Here is a 25,901-nt window from a genome sequence, read left to right as displayed (position 1 = left end):
CCAGACTGTTTTGTTGCATACCCAGTGGCTCTGCAGCATATTCCTGATTAGATGGCTCATGTGTCTATCATGACAGATGCAGAGAAACAAGACTACCAGCTATTCTGCTGGAAATGTAAGATGCATAGAGAACTATAGAAGAATACTCAACAAGCCTCCTTTATACACTTCATGCAAAGCCCTGTAGCATTGATGTTATGCTGTAAATACCCTAAGTCAAGACAATGATCTGTAAACTTGAGTACAGAACTGGTACACCTCATAATTCAGGACACATTCCTGAATTATTGACTCCTCACCAGCCACTCTCCTTACCTTCTTGTGTTTATAATAGTGTAGGTAACCATTATGTTTCAGCACAAACCACCTCTTTCTCCAGCCCTTCAGTATTGCTGATTGTGTTCGCTTGTGCAGATATCCTCGGCAGGTAGGTTTGGGGGTGTTGGGGTAACGGCTGATGTCTGATCCCACTATCATAGTCAGGATATCAGGACCTAAAATATTACATGTGAAAACATAAGTCAAAACTATAAATGTGTCAATATTTCTGAATACCCATGTAGGTAGGGAGAAGGAAGGCAGTATTCTATACCATGTCCATGTCCTCCCAGTGTAGCTTCTAGAAGTAAAAAGAATCAGAGCAGCCAAGGAAGCATATTAAATCAAGTGATATTTGGCTTTCTTTTAACACAAATTCAGCAATGAAACAAATTTTGTGTTGAGAACTAGAAATGGAGCCAGCTATCTGAAGACACATCTAAAAATTTTTGTGACCTATCTTTGCAAGCAGCATCTTTGGCACTTGTCTATTTTATCAGTTAGGAGAAGTAATTAAATTTCATTGCTCAAATGGGTGTACATAAATTGAAGTTTAACAAAAAATTGCTGGAAATTCTCTTAGGGACACCTTCAGGCTCTGTCATTTTACATGTGCTCTTGAGAATTCCTCATTTTCCATGCCTTGGAGTATGGCAACTTTTTCTGTGGCCCTCACCGAGGAGGGTGGCTGTTGGAAGCTAACCTGTGCTAAAGTATCTAGTTATCATTTGCAAAAGGTAAGCACTCGGAGGAGATGATAGGTTGCAAAATTAAAGAAAAAATGTTATCTTCATCATCAATGAGATGCAACGTCACAATGTTTGCTAACAGTACAATATATCTATGATTTTGACCCTAAAGGCCTGAAATTCTGATTGTATCAACACATAAGAGCAGGTGGTAATGCCTAAAGGCAGACTGAGAAATGTGACTGCAACACAATTTCATCTGCAAAACATTTGCTGGGTTTCTTTTTGGGGGACGCTTGACTTTGGGAATCTTGGTATGCGAAGATTCAATCCAGTGGGTGTTTTGTGAAGAGTTGAAAATACCAGTAATTAGCGATCTATCTGCTAAAACACTCAACATTCTCTTAAATACAACAGTGTGAATGACAGCTCCATAATTAAATAACAAATTTGTCACTGCCTTGTAAAAGTATTTTAATTTATTGAATTTCCCATGATCCTTTGTCAAAACATTATCTGGGATAAATAAGGGAATAGCAGTAAACTAATTTTCAGCATGTAAACATGGCTGTCTTTGGGTTTTAGTCATCCCAATTCTAGGAAGGATATAGTGGACTAATATCCCTGACTATTTCTGTGGTGGTACAAAAGAATGCCTCATGAAATAAACTCTCTAACCTCCTGACTAGACTTCAGATCTTGGCAACAGAGAAACAGAAGGATGATGTGAAGTCTCTCTCTGAAAAGTATAAGGCATAAATAAGGCATTTGTGTCTCTCTAGTCACTTTTAGGGCTTTCTGAGTCACTTTCTTTGTAACAGGAGAGCCAAAACCATTACAGTTACATGCTCTTTGAGGAATAATTTTCCAAAGTGTCTAAAAACCAAGGTCTAAATAAAAAAGTTACCTGAGCAATACTACTGTATGGAATAGTAAGGCATTAAACTATTAATTGAGATTTCTGTTGCATACATCACCCCATTTCTCTGTATGTACTTGGAGCATTCAACAGAAAACCTGACCCATTCATTTAATTTATTGTGATCTCAGAATTACCTTTCCTTGCCAGATTTGCAGCTTCTGAATGTGGCATGCTGGTGACATCAGTTCCATTTACTGCTATCAGAATATCCCCAACCTGAAGCCCTGCTTCTTCCGCTGCACTATCTGGAAGAAAAAGAAAAAAAAAGAGAAAAAGAAAAGAAAAAAAGAAAAAGAAAAAAAGAAAAAAAGAAAAGAAAAAGAAAAAGAAAAAGAAAAAGAAAAAGAAAAAAAAGAAAAGAAAAGAAAAAGAAAAAGAAAAAGAAAAAGAAAAAGAAAAAGAAAAAGAAAAAGAAGAAAAAAAGAAAAGAGATAAGAGAAAGAAACAAAACAAAAAACAAACAAAAGAAAACCACCAAAACCAAAAAACAAACACAAAAATTTATTTAGCGCTAAGATATCAAGAGTGTCTATAAGATCACGCTTTTCTTGCAGAACAAGTATCTGTTCAACCAATCAAGGATTATGTTTTAGGGCCTTCATGATGTCAAGTTGGAGGTGGAAAAAGTTTTACTGACCAACCTTTTACTCATCTGTGTGGGAGCTCAGCACATCACTCCTGATGTCCAGAGCTACCAAGAGAACCCTTGGGGGGCTCGGGGGTCTTGGAATGTTGCCAAAAGCACTTGGTGGCTTGATTTTGATCCACCTAGGGATGCACCACCGATGTATGAGGAGATGGAACCTGTGGGAATTACCCGGGTGTGAATGGTGAAGGGAAAACGTAGTTATAGGGTAAATTACAGATTTTGGGGTTTTGGTACGGGGGGTTATGGAGACAAGATGGAGGAAACAAGGCAGGTCACAAGACTCTTCTTTCTTCTTCTTGTCATCCATCTTCTGCTGTGGTGTTGGCACTTGGGGATTGGTCTGGGGTGAGAGTGTATCCGGTGATGAGGGTGATAGGTATTGGGGATAAAAGGTAAATATGTTATACGTAGTTTTTGTTATAAAAGATGTGCCCGCCTTGGGGGTGGCCAGAGTGCCTTTGGCTGCCGTGCTGGTCAGATCCCAGTCGGGCAGAGAAGGGACTTTATAGATAAGATATAATAAACAGTTCTGAAGACCGAAAAACCCTGGAGTCCAGACTCATCTTTTGAGACACAGCTGCCAGAACCATCCTAAGCGTGTGTGGGAGCGGAGACAAACAGCCGGACCCCACAATCTGTTAATGAAGTTTCAGGATTTGAATATGGGTGCAACCCTAGATAATCACTGGCAATGGAGAAATTCCATTTAAAATGCCATTAGGATTTAAATGCTTTAAGATTCAAATAGACATTTCAGTATCTGAGAGTTTTTTAGTCTGAAGTGCAAAGAAAGACCTGATGCAAAGCTTAGTAGAGTCAGTAGAAAAAAAAAATCTATTATTCTGATAAACTTTGAATTTAACCCCAAAAGAGTAACTTCTGTACTGATATTTATCTTTGCTGGTTAATAGAATTTGGATATAGCATTTTGAGGATTTTTGGTTTTAGGAAGATATTACATGGTAAGTTGAAATGGTCCCAGTGAAGGAAGAACTGAATCAGATTTTTAAGGCATCAACTTTTTTTTATTTGTTAACCGTTGCAAAGCACATGCATTCCTAATAAACACTGCTCAGACATATGCCAGCCAGAAATGGAAACAAATTAGGGAGGTGATAAATATGCTCTATTCATGGGCACCAATACACAGTTACTTAAAACCCAGTTACAAATTTCTCAGATACAGTATTTATCATCTCATTTATAAATAAGCATTCCTAATGTACTGTGAAATATTAGTTTTGGAAAATATTATTTCATGTCCTTAACATTTATTGTATGTTTTTAAAGATTTTGCACCCTATGATGCTGTAAATGTGGTCCTTCAGTGTATTTCTGAAAATGCTTAGATATTGTAGGGATAAGATTAGTAAAAGATTGATAATAAACAGGCACAATAAAGCCCTGGTCCACCCTCATGTGTATTAAAAATAATTTGTAAATGTCAGAACATCTTGGGTTGTGCTGGCCTTGAGCATGCCATACCAGACTTTATGGCCATAAGTGGACTGTAAAAATATTATTAAAATATTCATTATAGAATCATAAAATGATTTCAGCTGAAAGGGACCATAAAGATCATCTACTTCCAATCCCCTTCCACTAGAATAGGTTCCTCAAAGTCCCATTTAACCCTGCCTTGAACTTTCAAAGGGATAGGGCATCCACAACCTCTCTGGGCAAGCTGTGTGAGTGCCTCACCACTCTCATGGGGAAGAATTTCTTCCCAATGAAATGAGTTATATTTTGAAAAAAACATAATTTTACTACAAGCTTGTCTGGAAAAACCCTATTTTTTAATGTTGTCATTGTTTTAAAGCAAAACAACATACAAATTAAAGAGTGATATAAAATGAGTTGCTATACTTAATTTTAACTGGTCGGGTAATTGTCAGAGCTATTGTATGCATTATGTATGATTTTATTTGTACTCAGGTAAAGAATTTATGAACTCACAGGCTCCTGAAATCACAGGCTTTCTCAGTGTTGTCAGGATGATGGACAGTCTAATACATAAGCCTGGTAACAGTGACAGAGCTATTCTCAGATGCCATGCCAGAAGGCATGCACTAGTCTTCTCTGTACGGGACGACATTTTGCATACTATGTTCTATTTTAAGTAAGAATCTATGATAGTATCCTGTACCTTCTGCTCTTTTCCTAATTCTACTGTGCCTGTCTTGAGATAGACCAGTAGAGCAAGCAGTGGTGTAGATTTGGATGAGCCATGGTCTTATGCAGCAGTAAAATTACAACCTGCCTGTGTCTCATTCTCTCTGCTGTAACTGGCTGAGTCAACTTTTAGACAGATTTCTAAGTAGAAATTATGCACAGAGCCAATAATTTCAGAGACCTTTCAGTGGTGACTCCCAAGATCTCATTCCTGAGCGAAAGTGCCAACACCATTATTAAGGCATGGTACAGCTAGCTCATTCTTCTCTAGAGGAAGTATCTTACATTTCATCTTTCCTGAAAATCATCTGCCATTCTTTGCTCACTCACTTGGATTTTGGATTTTCTTTTGGGATTTCTTACAATCATCATAATTCCCAGAAGAAGTTAACAGTCCACCTGTAAGGACTGACCAATGGCTCGATGGATCCAAGCAGAAGAGTCCCTAGCCAATAAGATTTTTGGAAATACTAGAAGGAACACTGCATCCTCACTTTAATTTTTAATGGCTTATTGTCATTCATTGATGTCAGCCCACAAAATTTTTAGACTTTACATCTCAAGGGAAGCAAAATGCAGGCACTTGCACAAGGTATGAACTGACATGGAAGAAGACAGGGCAGTGGAGTCTGATTTACTGCTAGGGATAGTGGGGCTCTAAGCTGGTTGCTCATGAGCAGCTCTTTCTCTCAAACACCTTGCACCCACACTTCAATATTATAAATGAATTAAAAACAGATGTTCTATACTATGTAGATCATATCATGTAAATATATATAATTATATCAGTGTATAAAATATTTTGTATTTATTTTTATATATTTCCACAGGATAAATTAACCAGTACAAACACAACTTACTTGTGTCAACTTCAGTCACAAGGATAGGCTTTGAGAACTGGATCCTGAAACCCCAAGGGTAATTGCCAGTTCCTTTAGCAATCTTCACTGTTCTTTCTCGAACTGGAAATAGGAAGAAAGATACCTTTTTTCTTTACACATTCAATTTAATAAGAAGCAGTCTGTTTTTAAAACTTTTTCTAGGTACTGAGCATTACTGATTTTAAAAATGTTTGGGGTGCTTTCAGTATCACTCCTGGCTGTTTAGTGCTGGTCCTCAGGCAGTGACACTTCTCACACTGGAACAAATCAAATATCATTCATGTTAGGGCACCGGCAGACAGCAATTTAAATTAAATGCCTGGACTTTGTAATGAAGAGCTGAAGTATTCAGGTATTCCACTCTACTGATGGTGTTTTGAGAGAGAAAAACACTCATGCCCTCTGTGTCAAACCTATATGCTGCAAACACAAAATGCACTCTAATTTCTCAAATGAGTTTAAATCTGTTGCATGTAGTTTCGTTCTTTTTCTATTTCAGAGGGCCTCTATCTTTTGGATAGTTGTTTCTTCTCCTTTTGTTTTTCCTTCCACTTCACATTCTCAGAATGCCTTCCAGTCCTGTAGTCCAGCCTCCCCAGCCACAGTGGCATCTTCTGCCAATGGGGGCTGAAATGTCTTTCAGCTCATCAGAATTTAATGCTTAAAGGGATCAGCTTCTGTAAAAAGGAAGATCAGGATCTAATTGCCTACTTCCATCTTTTTCTCAGGGTCTATTAGTATTATTATTACAACTTAAATGGCTGGTTCTTTGGCAAATATGCTTAAAAACGATTTCAGTTTAAATTGGATTTCTTGGAGTGTCTGTTTTTGATCATTTGACTGTGTTTTTTTCTTAATGGAGGCCAATTCAATAGTAATTTCTGACAGCTGTTTTGTCTTAAAATTGTGTACTATTTGGAAGACAGAAGTTGCTTTCAAGGTTACTTTAATAGCAGGCCAACTGATGTTATCTGTCCAAAATAGATACTTCAATACTGACTTTAATGATCATGCTGAAGTTCTAAGCTCTCCCCTAGGAGAAGAGCCAACCAAAATGGTTTTCCAGAATATTCCCATCTGTGTTAAGGGAAATTTTTCATATCAGAAGTTTTATAGTGGACATTTGTTTTCTCTCATATTCTGAAAGATTTATGAGCTCCAACAAAGTACAATTTCCTGGAAAGCTATAGGGGTATTTCAGCTTGTCTTAGTTCTTTGAACTGTCTTACTTTTGAGTAACTTAACATCTGAGAAGTGAAGGAAAACCTCCCCTCCCACAGAAAAAGTTGTTCACTATATCTGTTCACACAGATTTACACTACAAATAGAACAATCCTCCATACTCCTAGAAATGACTAGACTAGTTGATCCAGAAATTTTCTTTCTGGATCAACTATGCCTGAAAGTTTGATGTAAAACAGATTTTATGTCTATTATAATGCTTTGTGACCAGAGATATCTCTATGATTTTGCCATGCTTGAAAAAGTCATGGAATTACATTGCCTCTACCCTTATCTCATAGTTTGGTTATGAACTTTAGCCAGTTTATCAAGTAATTATGATATTTTGCAAGATAATAGCTAAATAAGAATTATTTATTTTTTAAATAAGCTTTTAGATTCTTGGGTTGCTCCTTTTCCTTTCTTTATCATAAGAGACCAGCATCTATTCCAAAATGGCATTCCCCTGAAATTCTCAGTGCCCAAAATTAATTAATTTTTATGACATTTATTACCTGTTCCTCTAGCCAACTTACTTGCCACTGGTCTAGGTCTTTTGCTGAGACATCTAGGACTGTTATCTGGAGAGACATCATCTCCTCTGAAAACCCAGGAAGCAGAATGAAAGTTTTCTGTATAAAAACCTCCGTCCACATTTTCAGAATATAGTCCCAGATCTACTGATCGAGCATCCTCTGAATTTACTGTCATGATGATAAAACAAGTAAAAGTTATGTCAGGAGGGAAAATGTATGAAGAATAAGAGACCTCAGCCACTCAGCATGCAGGAAGTGTCACAAACTTCTTAATTAACTGTTTGTAATGTTTGTACTGAATTCCTCAATTTTGTTGCTGTTAAAGGAGAAGTCCGCAAGGATTTCCAAATATAAGATCATAACACTGGAGGCTAATGCCCATTGGACTTGAGTAAGAAGTGAAGTCTTAATGCAAGTGGTCAAAATAGGAGCTGCAACCCTTTAAGACAAATCTGACTTTAGCTAGTTCTTGAGCTATCTAATGTGACCCATTTGGTGAGGAAATCAAACAAATCTTCTAGAAATTTTGTATGAGTTCAGTTCATATCAGAAGACAAAAGAGAAGATGAAAAGCATCTTCCATGACAGGGGCAGTGATGACCATATTTTCTGTTTGCTTAATCTTAGCTCTTCCAGACATGAAGTTTTTTTAAAAAGGAGGTGAGGAAATAATAGTTTGGTGGAGGTTTATCTTTCTTTTACCACAGAATTCCTGGCTAGTTCCTCAATTGGCTGTTGAATATGTGTATGATGTGTTGTCTTGAGGATTTTCAAATTCATACCTTATAACAATTTACATTCACAATATCTTGCAATGAGTTCACATGGAGATGGAGGAGAGCTCTAGATCTCTGCTAAAGTTGAGACTCTCAAGGCAATAGGATGTTAGGCAGCTGGCTGTGACAGGTTATAAACAGCAAGTTGAATGTAAATAAATAGTCTAACAATATCCCAAGCAGACCAGGAGCTGGAACTTCAAAGTTAAGACTGGATGGTGATATATAAGTATACATCATCAGACGCTGTGCTAACAAATAGACTGAAAATATAAATTTTCTGAGAGGAAAAAACCATCATATACCTTTCAGTATGAAATGCCTGGTATAATGCAGCTAGATTTAAAGCAGCTGGAGGAAGGATCTGTTTGCTTTGTTTATCGTATGTTTGATGTAAAATGATTCCCAGTTTAAAAACAGAGAAGATAAAAATATACCTTTATTTAAAGTTAGATGTATTCAGGAAGTGACTTCCTGAACAAACATAAGTGGCAGTCCTTTCGTCTCTCAGAAAATGTGCTCAGTTGTTTCTATCCAGACAAATACTCCAGGTCCACTGACTCCTCCCTTATTATGCAGAAAGTATGAGATTACATGCTTAACTGTTTAAGAAGCTACTAGCAAACAGACAAATAAAGAAATATTACTATGCTGGTATGTTTAAATCTCATTTTACCTCAAATGCATAAATTAAAACCTAGACTAGCACCAAATAACTCAGTACAGCACAGTATTTTGCCAGTTTAATGCTGAATTTCTATAATTTTAGTAGAGTAAGAGTAGGTTAAAATGTGACAAATAGGCAAAACCATATACTTTGCCATGCTGACAGTATGGAATTATGCCAAAACATTTCCTTTCTCTACTCCTTTTGTTTTTAGAACAAATGTCAAACTGGAGAGTCACAAAGAAGCACACTTAAATTATTCCCAGATGCTGGAAGTAAAAATGTAAGGAGCTGCTACTTCCATATGTCAACCAGAGTTGTCTGCCAAGAGAGGGTAACAGTCAAGCTACCAAACCAAAGGAGACAGAAATCTCAGGCCTGTGGCTACTATCCAAAATGATTAGATGTGAGAAACTGTCACAGAATTGTCTGCCCAGACACCTGTTCCGGAGACCACTCTGGGTCTATGCCATTTGTTACCCAAAACTTTGTCTCAAGGAAAGTAATTCTAGCTCTTCCAACTTGCTCTTTTTTGACTTGTTTGATTTCTTAAATATATATATATATATGATTTATCAATAAAACCAACTCATGTCTAACTTAGTAAAATTTATGGTCCAGCTTTATACTGAAGAGTCATCACTGTTGAAAACAAGGAATAGTTTAGCCTGGTGTGTATGGCTTCCAGTAAATTTTTTTGAGTGCAGGTGATTTGACATGGTAACTTTCTAGTCTTAATATGATGGCACAGTACCTGTTTTAGGGGCAAGCAATGAAAATTGCTACCAATAAAGAGCCTCTTTATTTCCATGTGAAATATTAGTCATGACTTCTCCTTTGTTAACAGACATTAAAACTTTAGGGATTGGCTCAGTTACCTGAACAGAGGTGGCCTGTACCATATTAGATACCTCAGGGTATCCTGCTTGCTCTTCAATTACTACTTGAAAAAGGCTTAGGTTCCCTCCTGGTTCACATATCTCAGGACCCTCTTGGTAACCCAGCTGGCAACTGAAATCTATGTATAAGCAGCGAATTAATGTAGGATTTACCTCTTTGGTACAGACATGGAATATATAGTTTATTATCTATTGGACTTCCACTGAAGACTCAGAGTTCAGAGTCTTCTATACATTCATATTTTCCCTTCTTCAAAGAGGAGGCTATACACCGACAAATAAAATTTCCTGTACCAAAAGTTATTGTAGCACAAAATATTTCCACAGGAAAATGCACATTTCTTCATCCCCACAAAGTATTTTTTATATTACTAAAATAGCAAAACAGGAGGTAAGGCAGTGTAAAGTAAGTACCACCTATCCACATATGCTCACCCTAAACTGTGCAATCCTTGTTTGGTGGCTCCATCTGCATGCAATGTAAATTCACTAATCAGTTCATCTTAAAAATTCCTTCCCATGAAGTTTAAGCTGATGAATTTGCATGGGGCAAGGTGACAGATTTCTTAAAGAGACAGTTATGAGTCACAGTGAATAACAATCTAGGCAACAAGCATAAATTAAAGTTGGAGCAGGTGGTTACCTTTGTGAGAAGGAAAGACTCTCAGCTCAGCATGCTTTGACATAAGCAGAAATCAGGATTATGATTTTTGTTATAACCTCAAACCTGCTGCCACATAATTACATGTTTGTGCCTAAAATTTGTCTTAATATTATTTGAGCATATAATTTGAACATGTCCTGCCATGAACATGCATGGTAGAATCAACTTTTTTTTAGTCAGATTTTGCTTAACCAAGGAGAAAGGATGTTTTGTCCTACTCATGATATGGACTAATATAGACATTCAGATAGTGAACTGGAGATCAATTTCCTCAGCTGAAAAGCCTGTCATATTACCAACTACACATACAGGAAAGATACCAAGTGTAATACTAAAGTACTCACTTGATCCCTCAGTGATTGTGCTGTTTATGGAGCTTCCTCCAGTTGAACTGCACTTTTTGCTGTCTTTGAACTGTTTCCGTCTTCTGGCCCACTGGTCTATTGCATCTTCCTGTGAACTGTCACTTGCTCTGGCATCTTTCTTCAATGGCAATTTTCTGGTTTTATTCATTTCTGATTTCAAGTCTAAGTTTTAACCAGAAGGTTTTGAGAAATATGTGACACAAATTACAAACAACTGAACAAATAATTTTTCTGTGTAATATTTCCACATTCTAAATACAAGAATAATCTAACCAATATATAAATGAAAATACCAAATAATACTGAAAGTATTTTGAAAAGATACATTTTAGACTAATTGAGTAGAAGTATCTCTAGCTGAATACCAACATAGCATAGTACAACAGTATTTTAATGCAGAAACTTGTAAATTGCTTATGGATCTTGTTTAACACCATACATTTCTGAAGTTGCCAATGGGTAGATATATAAACTCCTATTTGAATAGTAATAATCTTGCAAGATATGCATGAAGATTTTACTGGTTTAGACTTCTTTCTAATTAAGGCAGAATAAACTTAATTGTTGCATTATTATTTCAGATAAAACAACAATGGTAAAACAGATCTTGTATTATATGCTGAATTGAAATTGTGACTGTAGCCACTGGCAAAGACAGACAGGGAGAAAGTCCAACCTCACAGGCTCCCTGGAGCACTGTGTAGATACACTCATGGCTGTAGAGCCTTTTTCTGGCTTCAGCCAGATGTTCATCACATGCAACTCAGCAAGGGTATTCCAGGGTACTATTCCAGACCATTGCTGAGACTCAGGAAACCTATCTCTTGCAAAGCCTTTCTAGCACCCTTTGCAGGAGTCTTTTCCTCCTTGATACAATCATGAAGTCCCCAGAACACTAGAGACTTCTAGATTGCCTTTCCCCCATTTGTTTACCACAGTGGCACCTCTTCTCCTCTGTTGTAGATGTTCTCATTCTTTGCTGATAAATGACACATTTACTTTCCAGTGTCACTGGATTACTAAACTCCGTAAGTCCCACACTGCCCAATGTCTTGGCAAAGTAGGCTGTAAAATTTATTCTGGATGTACACATTTATTAAAAGAATAAGGGAGAGTCTCCACAGCATTGCTGGGAATGAAGGAAAATCAAAATATGACCCTGAACCAAAACAGGATCAAAGCAAGATGACAGGTATGAGATAGAACATATGTAGATAACTCTTAGCAAAGGGCAAAAGGGAAGAGAGAATAAAAGAAGATAAAAGAAAAGAAAAATGAAAAACATAGCTCTATCCCACTTCTGTGCTGTGTCCTTAACAATTTAGGTCTAATGTCTGAGAAGTCAAGGACTTTGGGATACAGTTTAATTTAGTATCTTAATTCTATACCTTCTTCTATAGAGATTTCCATTTCATCAGTTCTCTAGTTTACATATTGATACTGAGATATTGGTATTGAGATATTATGTTGAGACACTGGTCTCTATATCGCAATATGAATCTATGTAGTATATCTATACAGTGTATAAAATACTCCAGGTATTTTTTAAATTTCCATTACCAATGCCAAACAAGACCACCACGGAGGTCATACCAGTCTTTCTGCAGGTATGGTGAATTAAAAGATTTTTTAAAAACTTCAGCTGCTTTGAACTAGGATTATATAAGACATTTTCCGTAAGAAAATGTATATTTTTCAAAGATAAAAGCCTATTAATCTCCAAATCTGCTGGAAACATCAACTTCTGGATAAGTAAATCTGAGATATATTTGCATATAACCTGATTACTATTAAAAAAAATTAAAGTGTTTGGAGTGATATTTTAACAACACATACACATGTATGTGTGTACATATTCATAATGTAAAGGGCTCACATTGTAGCGTGCAATATCCCAGGATGGCTTAAAATTTATATACTTTAAAACACTCATTTAAAAAGACAAGTTATGGATATAGGTAGATGGATTATAGAAAGGCATGAAATTTTGAAAAATATTAGCCATTAAAAATAAGCCTTTTTCATATGCAGTTTCTTCAAACATATAAAAGAGAGGAGAAAAGAACGTTAAAGGATCCTTTTGGTCATTCTATGAAAATATTCAGCCAGAATTAAGACCAATATGTATTCATATATAGTCAGTATTCACATCGATCACATGGACTTGAAAGCCAGATTTATGTGGTTTTAAACACAGACTTGTGCTCTGAGTTCCTATCATGTGGCAACTTCTTTTACTATTACTTCCGGCAATGATATTTTCTTCTCTCACTAGATGTACAGGATAGGGGGGCAGTTTAATGTAGGAAAACTGCTTCTTGATCAAAGCGGCATCAATTTTTTGGTGTTTTTAAAATTTAAATTTTTTGGCTCTGCAAGACGGTTCCTAGAATCCTCAGCAAAATAACTCAGTATTATAACCCCATGGCCAAACATATACCATAACAACATTGTAAACTTTTAATATACATTTATTTTCCAAGAAAACAGATATCACAAAAGCTCCTATGCAAAAAGTATGTAAGTGATATTAACTTGAAAAGTCTTGTAACACCTACCTTTCTGACTAATATGTCTTACTGATGATGACATATCTGCAGTATCATAATAATCTTCTTTCATTTCAAAATTTGACTCAATTTCTTCAAAGTTGGACTTGACTAACAGAGATAGTTGATTTACTCCAGGCGCTCCTCTTAAACTGTCATCAATTGACTGTTTACTGCAAAAGTTTTCCAACCTTTGCTTAATGTTTAAATGTTCTGTGAAATTCTCTTTCTTTTCTGTGCATACTGAAGAGGCAGATAATATGGAGACTTTTGCTGAATTATTACGGCAGTCAGATTCAATGTGGACATCCCCATATACATCCTGTACCTCAGAAAGGCTTTCCAATGCTTTATTCATGTCATCCTCTTTGTGATCTAACAATAAGGATGACATCAAGGATTTTTCTTGAATACTGCAGGTAAGATTAGGTTCTTTCTTCACCGCAGAGACAAAACATTCAGGTATCAATGTAGCGTTGCCTTGGACAAGTCTTCCTTCTACTTCTCCAGTTATCTCTGGAGGGTCAGTCAGTACTGACTCTCTCCTTTTATTTTTTAACTCAGACTCTACATAAGGTGGGTGAACATTTAACTGTAAAACTGAACATTGTTTTGGGATGCTTTCTGTAGATGCATAATTAGTATTTTTTTTATCATTAATGAATTCACCTGAAGGGCTTGTAGAAAGTGGAGAGGCTTGTACCAGATGAGCTTTGTTTTGCCATTCAACACGCTTTTCTACAGAGTTGTACTCTGATTTCTCTTTATCTAAAACTTCAGTAGACTCTGAGTCGTCTTCCCACATGGATAGGTTTCCCAGAGGCTCTTCACGGTCATTTTCTCTTTTGTCAGGTATAGTACCACAGGAATGAAGACTCTCCATTAATGTTTCTTCTGTTTCTTCATCTTGCACCACACAATCTACACAGTCTTTCAGTAAACAAGTGCCATCTAGACAGACACCTTTTTCACGCTCAGATGGATAAATGGTAATGTTATGATCAAATGATGTGAAAGCATACTGATATGAAGACTTAAGATTTCTCAAATTTTTCAGTGAGGAGGTCAAGTCGGGATACTTGCAAAGGTCTATCAGAGAGGAGGTCAGGGCAGGACACTTACAAAGTTCCTTATATTTGGAAGGAATATGTGTGTTTCTGTTATGGACATCTGCTTTTGTCTCCTTAAGCAATACATTTAAGGATGGCAGTGAGTAAAAGCCAGAATCCCTTCTAGGGTGAACTGGCGATGGTACCTCCAGGGTAGTATCTGGGAAAGACTTTCTTCTTGCTGTTTTTGGTCCTCTGTCTCTGTCACAGTTATTTCTTTCTTGATGTAATATATTGCTCTTACTAACACATTCTTTCCCATTGTTCGGATTATGCAAGGTATTAATAGCTACAAGACAATTAGTATTATTTATTTTTGAAAAAAGTATTTTATCCTTAGAAACATCTTCGTTTTCATTGGTATGGTCTTCATAGTCCTCTGTGTTAAGTTTACAGAAATAATTTTCTTCCCCCCAAATACTCAAGGCTGTAGTGAGACCATCAGATTCCCTTCTCCTATTAACAGGGTAGGAAGATATGCATTCTGCAATTGTATCCAGGTGCATTTTGTCACAGTCAGCAAATTCTTTAGGTGGAGGAAGAAGTGTATATCCATCTGGGAATGTAAAATCTGCTTTTTCATCAAAGCTAAACAATGACTCACAGTCTGTGTTACAACATGCCTCTGTAACAGAATAATCTGTTTCACTCCAGTACATATCTTTGTGTTCTCTGCTGGGTGGTTTGCTCTGTGCCTGCTCACCAGCTTTGATGTTAACCTTCAGATTTTTATTTCTGCTTGTATATTCCACCTGAATGTCTTTAGTTTCAATGTTCATTTCCAGGGTGGGACTTTCACTGATGGCAGTTTGAATTTTATGTATAGAGGATCCCTTATACCTCCCCCTGTGTTCTGCTGGATGTCTAGTTAAAGGGCACTCGTACTTTGAACACTTTGAACGCTGTCTTTTCTGGCATTGTCTTTCATGACGTTTCTGTATCTTTGAACTCTTCCATTTTCCATCCCTAACTTTTGTTCCAGAATCAAACAAAGAAATATTCTTAATTTCTACTTCAGTCTTAAAAGAGCCATATTTTACTTCTGCAGAAATTTTTCCAGCGGCCAAGCTAACAGAGTATGAAGAATCTGGTTTGCCCCACAGTGTAATTTTTCCTTTGGATGAGCCTTCTGATTCACCAAAAGTTACTGTAGCTAGGATTTCATCTTGCTGAGGTGAGATCATTTTAGGAGTGCAGTTCTTTTCCTTCTTACCTTCTTTTTCAATGTCTGCTCCATTATCAAGGTCTCTATCTTCAGAAGCATCTGAGCTACTCTGATTCTTGTTTTCATGATCTTTTCCATCTTCTTCAGAACCCTTCACATCCAGTGGTTCTGTGAAGTGAGACAGAGCCTCATATGCTTTATTTTCAAGGCTTCCTACACTTTGCTGGCATTTACAGCATGATGACAACTGTGACAACTGTGCATCTAATTCAAGGTTAAAAAAAAAAAGAAAAAATCATTTTCCCGTGATTTGGTAAGCAGTATCATAAATATGTGATTAGCTTTGAGACATTTTTCATAGAAAATGCCTACACTATCTTTACAATCTAGTGCATTGTCCAATTTTATTTTTCCAATTATTATTTTTTAATTTTAGTTTTGTCATAGTTATCTGATAAGTAATGCAAAATGAGATAAACAGGGTGGGCTACATTAATTCACTCTGATCTGAGAAATTCAATATATTTGCAATTTTTTAAAATAAATTTTTCTTTTGTTAGGGGATAAGATATTCTATTTGCTTATAATAAGAGCTACATTTTAAATTTTATTACTCCTCCTAATATTTACTTTGTTCCTGTGAACACACTGGGTCAATCAATATCTTACTCTCTGCTTGCAGTCTGGGTAAATTCTATGGAAGTTGGCTTTTTTAATCCTTTTACAGATGAGCAAACAAAGGGATTAATTAATACAATCACACAGCACATCAGTGGCACATTGCCAGGAGATGTGAATCACAGCTACCTGATCTAAGTAGAATAAAATAATGTTTCCTGGCTGTACTAGGCAAGATTTCATGGCATTTGCACAATGACATAAAATTCTGTCTTGCTTTGGTTTTTTTAAAGAAAAGGTCATGTGCATTACAGGGTAACAATTTAATAGTGACATCTACTTAAACAGGATTGGAACAAACTATTAAAATAAGACAATACTGAGATTTACACCAAGAATTACGACATTTTGAGGCAATTGAACAACAATATATTTGGAAAACTTTTGCCAGAAATAAACAGGATAGCAGCTTAACTAAAATAATAGAACTAGCTTCACCATTATATAATACATTACCTATATGTATCCACACTTAAGTGTAAATATTTCCAATCTGACAAACAGCTATGGGTACAAAAGGGAATTTCTATCTTGATGAGTAAATAAAGAATAGCTACATATGTTTCTGTTGATTTTATTTTATATTAAATATTTCTGTAAACTTACATTCTCTGGAATCTGAGCTCTTTCTGCTCTTGCAGCTTTTTCTTTTCTTTCTACTCATTTCTAAGAACCAAGGGCATCTGTGTTCTAGTTTTCTGTGTGGGAGGCAAACAATAGATAATGAGGAAGATTCTCTGGAATAGTTTTGCCCTCTACTCTCAGGCTTACTAACTTGTTTTATTACAACTTGTTATAATAAAAAATAGAAAAGTTCTAGAGCAGGTACTAATGCATTTATTTATTCTTTTGGTTATTTAAGAACAACTTTTGAAGATTTTCAAATAATATCTTAAAATCAAGATCTCATGATCTCAGTTATAGGGCCTGAACCACTACCCTTTAAAGTCTGTGGAAGCTTTGAGCAGTGGGTGATCTTTTACAGTCTATGATTTTATCTGATTCAGATTTTTAGAGATTAATACTTTGTTTTAAGCATTCATTTAAAATTCAATCTTATTTATATGTGTAACAAAATACTTAATAATAATTGTTTTCTCCTCTTGAGATGGGATTCTTTGAAGTAAGAAGTATTTGAACACCAAATACATTCATAAGCATGGTCTTGGAAATCAATAGAGTTATTGTTGGGAAAAATCAACTAATCACAAGTGTTATTAGTCATAACAGTCTGTTGATGTTTGTTACCAGAAAATGCAATACATCACTGTGGAAGGAGTGTGAGTGAATTTTTAAGGCCACAAACTTACCTGGAATGATGAGGATATATGAATCTTATTACATGGATAAAGCTTTTAAAATAATTACACTGACATTTTAAGAGCCATGTTACATGTCACTGTATGCCATGAAACATAGTTAGCCAAACAACTGGGATGAAATTTTTTCAAGACACAGTCATTTCTTCTTCTGAAAAATTTTAAGTTTATGTGAGGCTTGAATAACTGAATATGCCAGTATAAATTCATTAGCTGGCTGCAAAATGCAGGAAATTCTTCTCTGTCTTTTTGGAAAACACTATAGGCAGACTGTGAAAATGGTAGACTCATTTTTTACAGCAGGTATTTTGAAATGTTTACACTCTCAGTTTCAGTTTGAAGATACACCTGTACTTTTCCCAGGAGCTTTTAGTCTTTAGTCTTTTGGCTTGACAGCCAAATCCACCAACTGAGCTCTGTTCTCAGAAGGAAGAATGAGCTTAAAAGGCAATACAAGGCTTCAAAGGACACAGAGGCAAGAACTAGTACTGATACCTAGTACCAGGGGTACCTATTTGTAGTGTAGCACTACAAGGGAGTGCCCATAAGTTTCACATAAAAGTCAGTATTGTCTTTAAGAGTTACATATGCAATATGTCATGAGTAGCAACCTCATATTTGAGGAGTCATATGTAAGAGCTGCAGATTGACACATATATTCATGGCTTTAGGAATTAAGAGAACCCTAATATGACTGTTACAGCTGGCATTTCAGTTATATTTCACTAAAGTGAAACTGGGAAAATGTCTTCTCTTCAAGGAACTTCCTCAATTCAGCATAAGGAAGATGCTACACACCCAATTCCTTCCCTTCACCTTCCTGACCTTCATGGTTATATTTCCAAAATACTTACATACTACTTTCAATTGTTCCCTGGGAATTCCATTTCCATGGGGTTTTTTTCCCCTTTTCTTTAGTAAGTAATGAAGTGGTTAACCTCTATATAAGAAATGTGATTTCTAATTGTCATTATTAAAACTTTGTTTAAAACTGTCTGCAGATCAAAAACGGCTGCCTGTTTTATTTCAGTTTTTCTTTATATTTGATGGTTACTTTTACAGTTTATGCACCACAGTTTACTCTTTAAACAAATTCTGAATTATACTGAATGCTGAATGCATTCAGAGACACATTTTTAGATTAAGTATTTAAGGCTTCAGTTTTAGGAAAGAATAACAGGCATATCTTAATCAGTTAGCAGTGGATCTGAATTAAGAGGGCTTTGGGGATAAGGTTTGCTTGGCTGAAGATGGATTGACGAATAAAAAAGTACCTAAAGTACCCAAAGGAATCACTGCAAGAAAGATGCTTGAATATTAAGGAGATAGAAAGGACTGTGGATCAGGTATAAAGAAAATCATATTAATTTCAGTTTCTCCTCATAGCTGAAATGTCCAGTTTTGCCAGGTTTTGCAAAGATATAATTCAATTTTACAGAATAAATTCTGTGTCTGAGATGATCAGCAGTTCTACTACTACTCAAATTTATGTGTATTTGGGGTCATGGGACACTCTGAAAGTACTGAAGGTAGATAGTGCTGATTCTCTCCATGGGAGGGTTTTGGGAAATGGTCTAATACCTTCTAAAATTTAATACTCTGAGCAAGAAGCTGTGAAACCAGCAACAGAAATGGCCAAAAGTCACAGTTGTTTATTAAAGTAGGACTACAGATTTTGCCTTATTCTTGAAAACGAGATTTATGATACAGATTAATAGGATGATTAGGCTGTATTTTTTAAAATAATTTCTGTATTTGGCAGTAAGTAGATAAAAATTTTAATGATTATTTGCACTGTTCGCTTGTGCTTAGTTTTACTAACTAATGTTTTTATTATTCAATCTATCAGCTCTTGGATATTAATTATAGTATTTACATATTACTTTTACGTACCTACAGTGTGTTAAATTGTTGATACCTTAAATTTCAAAAAAACAACTTAATTGGAAACAACTTAAATTGAAAACAACTTAATGCATATGCAAATAATTTTGCAGCCCATACTACATTTCTGTATGTTCATTTATCCCTTCTTCTGTAAGGTCTACCATATCAGAAGAGGCACCCCTTCTTTGCTTTTTGTTCGTTCGACCCACACATTGTCTTGGTCTATTTTTTTCTCATTGGTCCTGGGGCTGAGATGTGACAAGAGAATTAGGAATCTCATCAACTTGAATCTTATTCATAAGTAGACCTATTGACTCGAGCAAGGATTAGTTGTATGCATCAGGTCTGGAGGGTAAGACCTTGCCTTAGGAAGTATTTTGTCCACTGCTGGACACTAGATGCACAAGAGACAAATTAGCTTAACTGGGAATAGAGGCATTCAGCATTTGCCTGGCTGGAAGCCAAAGTCCATTGACACAGTTTCTTACATGATAAATTACTTTTAGTACATAGATTAGTGCTTGGGTTAGCTCAGAATAACAACATCATAATTTTGAGTAAAAGATCAATCTAGAAATGTTTGTATTTATATTTATATCCCACTATAAATACAGGTAAATCCCTGTCGAGAACGTATTTATTTTCATTGTTGATAACATCTGTAATGCTTTTTCCTTCAGGTTAATGCAGATGATGACAAGCTCTGTGATAATGAAAGCAAAAAAAAAAAAAAAAACAAACCCAATGTAATGAATGGCTTTGAGTTCATCTTGTTATGCAGGAAAACTTGTCTTAAAAACACTGATTGGAAGTAAATTTGAAAACAAAGGAGCTATTTTGCTCCTGTTTATATATTTATATAATGGAGATTTTATGTGAAACTACATGTGTTCTTTCATTTTCTAAACAACCATGTTCAGTGAACCTATAAAGATGAGAAAGTCAGAAAGGAAAAAAGAAAAAAAGAAAGGAAACTACAGAGAATATATTTGCTAATGCTGAATCAGAATAGTGTGACTACACAATAAATTTGAAAAATATTTTAAGTTCTTTCAGGATGATATAAACTATCCTTTGAGGTTGTAAGTCTCTTTCTTATAATTCAGAATGCTATGCTATTCATAGCCAAAACCTATGAAGGTTTTGGCTATTAATATGTTCAGTGGCACCTCACTGAATACCTCCCTACTGAATTCTACAGTGCTCACACACTTTAGAGTAATGATGTCACAGCATACCAAAACAGGTCTTTCTCAAACAAGAATATTTTACTTCTCTTTCCTTCTGCATTTCAACATTAAACCCTTCCAACTGTTTCCTCCCTTTTGACACAGAATCCTACTTTTTTGTCCGTCTCTAGACGAACTTAGTAACACTGAATTTAATTCTCATTTGTTTCCATTGTGTCAATTTGTATTTCACAATATTCTTCTATTCCATACTAATCATTGCTTTGACTTTTCTTCTCAAATTGCTAGCTATGAGTGGTCCAGTCTCTCACTGCTTAGTTCCTCTCCTCTAATTACCAAAGTTTGAGCTTTCCAGTGTGAATTAGACAATCACAGAGTGGGTCAGGCTGGAAAAAAACTTAAAGATCATCTCATCCCAACACTGCTGACATGGACAGGGACACCTTCCAGACCAGGGAGACACTAGACCACGTTTCTCAAAGCCTTGAACACGTCCAGGGATGGGGTATCCCCAGCTTCTCTGAGTGACCTGTTTCAGTGCCTCACGTTGAAGTAACTGATACAGTTAAAACCATAGAAACTCTAAATAAAATTATCCAAAGTCATCTGAGATTCTCAAATATGTCTAGGCAAATGCCAAGGTTTACTACTTGTTTTCTTCTTTTTATTTTCTGTACTGATTGTGGTTTGTGGCATTTTCCCTGCTTTAAATTTCATACACTGGGGTAGGTGCCCCACATATAATTTACAATGTCATTAGAATGAGTAGTATAGGAGAGTCTTGAGTTCCACAGAGAGTAGGCAAAAAGGGCTCATCACTGATTTACCTTTTACTTATCTCATTGAAATACATCTTATTGAAATACCTTCTAGTTTTGCTTTTTTCTCTTTATCAAGGTTCCACTAGAGTTGTATTTGAATAATTTCTGAACATACATTTCTGAAGTGCTATAAAACATATTTCATGTCAAAGAATGTTTACGTCAAACACATAAAGAATGTGTTATCAAAAATGCCTGTCTTAGCAGTGTTTCTCACTCTCTGCCTCAGCTGGAATGGATCCTGTCTTCACTTGCTTAGTTTCACCTATGTATTTTTCTGAAAAAACTGGCCTTTACAAAAATGTCTGCAAAATGTCTAGAAAAAAGGAAGAAGGTAGCCATTTACAGGGACTGTAACAGTACCACATAGCCCTTTGAACTCAGTAGATATATGGCAGTATACACGTAGCTCTGAGAACAGAGCATCCAAAGGAAACACACAAAAAACCATGGATTAGTGAGCTCAGTCTGGAACAGGTGTTTTCTGGGACCCCACTGATTAACCATTTTGCCATGAACTGTACTATTGTTGAGTGTGCTCATAAAACCTTAAAATCCATGCTTGGAAAACAAGCAAGAGGGGGGAGTTGGGGTACCCTCATGAATTAAAGTCTTGTAGGTTCTCAATTTTTAAAATTGCTATGAGACAGGACAAACTGCATGTAAAAGGCAGTATCCTTTTGACACAAAGGCCCATCTAAAACCTCCTGCGATGGTAAAGGACCTACTGACTGCAGAATGGAAAGGACTACCAGACTTGTTGACCTGGGGGAGGGGCAATGCCTGCCTCTCCACAGCCCATCATATGTAGTGGATTCTGTCATGGTGTGTGCGGCCTCTTGTCACGCCATCCTGAATTGATGTGTATATAGTTACTACCTTATAAGCCTATGTTAGTTTTTGAAGTTACTGTTGTCACTGTTATTAATGTCTTAGGAGTTGTTTAGGTTTTTCCTAGTAGGTTTTCGTTGCTTAATAAAAAGATTTTATGGGGTTATATATTATTATGGGGTAATACAGGATATGGGGTTATAATTATTAAAGCTGCTAAGGCTTATGCTCATCAGAAGGTCCCATGGGCATGGCACAGTTGCAGGCTAGACAGTTGGAAGTCAGTTGAGAGGTTACAGTCATGAGTGAGGAAAGGGACAGCTGGAAGTGAGATTGTGATTGGCTGGAGAAATGCGTGGACAGTGTATGAGCTGGAAGATGATTGGCCGGAGGAACACATGGACAGCTTATGAGCAGGAAGCTGATTAGATGATAGGACGCATGGACAGCAGCCCTGCAGCTGAACCAGCCAATGGGTGCCTTCTTTCTGTTAAGTCTCAGTTTGGTTTCAGTTATGTCAGGTAGAGATTAAAGGTATAAAAAGGGTGTGATTTTTTAGAATAAAGGGATCTCCTTCGGATGCATAAGGGGGTCCATGTCACTTGTTCCTCACTGCTACAGTGGCACTTTAATATGCACACCAAATCAGGATCCTTTTTTTTTTCAGACTACGAAAAGATTGCAAACACCAGTCAGTATATCTTTGGTTCTGATTCAGATGGAAGGTTACTGTCTAAACAACTAAGATATGCCATAAATCCACATATTTAGGAAAACCAAACCCCATGTAATTAGATTTTGCATTATTTTTTACTTTTATACAAGCAGAAATGGACACAATATAAATTGTTCAATAGATTTTGACCAATCTTCTGAAAAGAAATAATAGTTATATTATTCCCTCCAATATATTAAAGCTGTCTCCCTGCAGGCGCCTCACTTTATATTCAGAAAATGCTACTACAATCGCAGTCAGTCAAATGTTTTCAAGATTATTTTAACTCAGCACTAAAAATGCAAGTGCCAGCAAAGTTGTAGTGAAATACAGATTAGCAATCATGGGCTGTATATACATAGGCATTTCTACCCTTTTAGGGAGAAGTGAAGTCAGTTTTTTTGGTTTTTTTTTTTAATTCTGCTAAATCATATGTAAAACTCATGTCCTGTAAAGTTCCTGTCTACTTATTAGCAATTTTGCTTTTTGGTTAATTACTTTGAGCTTTTGCAACAGAAGACAAAATAACGTTTTTACAAAGATAAAATTTATTTTAGATGTTGGAGATACTTAACTTCTGCAGCAGCATTTTTCATTTTTACCTTCATTTTAAAATGTGCACTGCTTTACACTACAACAGACTAGAAGGTAGCCTGTAAATAGTCTATAATACATTCCATCATTATTTTAACGTAATTACTAAATAATATTCCTCACTTTACGACAATGGATGTTCATGTATTTATTATCATATACGTAAAAACATATTTATAACTAGAGAACAGAATTTGCTGGGCATGACCTCTCTCTTCTACTGTATAAAATAACTTTCCTTCATCAAAAGCGCTGAAAATGTATTTTGAAAATCACATAAACTTCTGTTTCTGTTTGCATTGTTGGACATCTGCTATTCCTGTTTCAGAGACCAAACGAAAACCTCCTAAACTGAGTTATCAGTTGGGTTAGCCTGTTCATGTCAGTGAGTTTGTCATTCTGGTATTTAGAGTGCTATCTATGGAATTCATGCTTTGTCAATATCAAAAATGACAGCAGCTATGGGAATATCCTGCAGAAGTGAAGCAACAATTGATAGTGAAAACTAGGAGAAATCTCACTATAACATACATGAACAATAACAACCATTTCCAATAATGAAACGTAGTTTCTATACTGAAAGATGTTGCTGTCAGTGTAACACTATAATTCTTTCTCAGTCTCTGAATTAATCCAATTTATCTGAGCATCAGAATTCCTCGTCCCTCTTAACAGAAACCAGGTAAATTCAAATATTTGCTTATACTTGAAACTCAGCCCACCAAAAAAACCCTGCAGAGTAAATGGACACTATAAAAATTTTATCTCAAAATGAGGTAGTTTTTTTATTTTCAAAATGTCTGGAGTATAAAATATAAACTACCATTATGTATGAAAAATATTGCATTGTTCATAGAATGCAATATAGGCAAAATCTGTCACCCCATCCTAACTTCTAGGATTTGATTTCTGGGAACCATATTTTCTGATCATGCAGTTTCCAAGGTCACTTTCTCCTGACGAGCAATTCACACAAAATAAGTAAGGAGCAATTTCGACTTAGAGTGACAAAAGAATTTGAGACACTTACTTCATACACTCTTTTTAAGCTTTGGCAGAGGTCTTGAGAAAATACCTATATTTCTTGGCTGAATGTTAGAATGCTTCTCTCCTTAGAAAGAAGTAGGGATATACTTACCAAAGCTAGATGAGTTTGCAGGATGATGAAATGGTAGGAGGAAAAAAATTTCTATCCAGGCTTATTTAAGTGCTGAAAAATAAAAATGTAAGCTTCCCTAGTCAACAGCATCCTCTTCTCTCAACTCAACTCTCAATATTCCTTTTTGACTACTAATTCTGTAATCTTACCATAGCACTCTTCATAATCCAGTGTGAAATGTTGGTTGCAGAAAGGTAATACTTCTAACAAACGCAAGTTCATACAGGTAGGCTTTAATTTCCAAAATGATATACCACTAGAGTTAAAGTACTTATATGCTAAATAAGATAACCAATACAGATTTAGGAATCAAATATCCATCCTAAAAATCTATCATTTACGAAAAAACCAGTCATATTTTCTTACCGTGAAAAAAAATCTGCAGAATTCCTATTTAACAAAATCTATGATGAATTGTAACAATTAGTAGCTACAGAATACTAACTAAAATAGTCTAACTTACCAGAAAATGGTTTATACTTACCACTGCCACGAGCCAATATTCATTTTTCTCAGATGCTTGCTGTTACAGACTGACTGAATGAACAGTTTGCTTTTCTAAGCTCATGAAGGATGAGTTGGCTGTCTTGCTAAGGCTTAATAGGATGACAAGCTCAATTTTTTTTTTCTTTAGACCTATCCCCGTCAGTACCATCAAACCCAGTCAGCAATGATATACAGTATTTACATATTCTTCAAATGAAGCAATAAAGGACTACCACTTATTTAACTGTTTACAGCTAAAGCAGATAACAAAAATAACAAGTAAATTATCCAGCAGCAACAAAATGCCAGCTCGGTCTGAAAAGTCTTAATCAATCAGATACCTAATTAAAATTAAAGATAAAAGAGGGAGCAATGTTCACAGCCTTGTTCCACTTCTTTTTCTATTTCTGTCTGCTAAGCTCAGAATCTGATTAGTATATTTAATTCCATGAAGCACCATGACTGGTCTACCTTTAATCACCTTGTTGACATCCACCCATTTTTCCCTCACATCCTGCAGACTTCAACGTAATCATTTACTGACTTGCCAATCCTCCTATAAAAAATATAATGCTCAGATTATAGAATCAACACTGGAATGATTCTACTTTTCACATGTTTACATATATCCTGAATACA

The 25,901-nt window shown here is 35.9% G+C and overlaps 1 protein-coding gene across 1 annotated transcript; it reads right to left on the bottom strand.

Moving 5' to 3' along the window:
- Window positions 1-216: 216 nt before the first annotated feature.
- LOC108963239 (uncharacterized) lies at window positions 217-25,768 on the bottom strand. Its single transcript, XM_050987354.1, has 7 exons — window positions 16,867-25,768; window positions 13,318-15,846; window positions 10,739-10,921; window positions 7,389-7,556; window positions 5,611-5,712; window positions 2,064-2,174; window positions 217-494 (listed from the first exon to the last, which is right to left on the bottom strand). Exons 1-7 carry the CDS (start codon window positions 16,922-16,924, stop codon window positions 217-219), a joined length of 3,429 nt encoding a protein of 1,142 aa, XP_050843311.1. The 5' UTR covers window positions 16,925-25,768.
- Between the last annotated feature and the right edge of the window lie 133 nt (window positions 25,769-25,901).

Source organism: Serinus canaria, chromosome Z (assembly GCF_022539315.1).
Source record: "Serinus canaria isolate serCan28SL12 chromosome Z, serCan2020, whole genome shotgun sequence".
Classification (NCBI taxonomy): Eukaryota; Metazoa; Chordata; class Aves; order Passeriformes; family Fringillidae; genus Serinus; species Serinus canaria.
The sequence above is the reverse complement of the archived record's forward strand: the minus strand, read 5'-3'. Positions and strand labels throughout refer to the sequence as shown.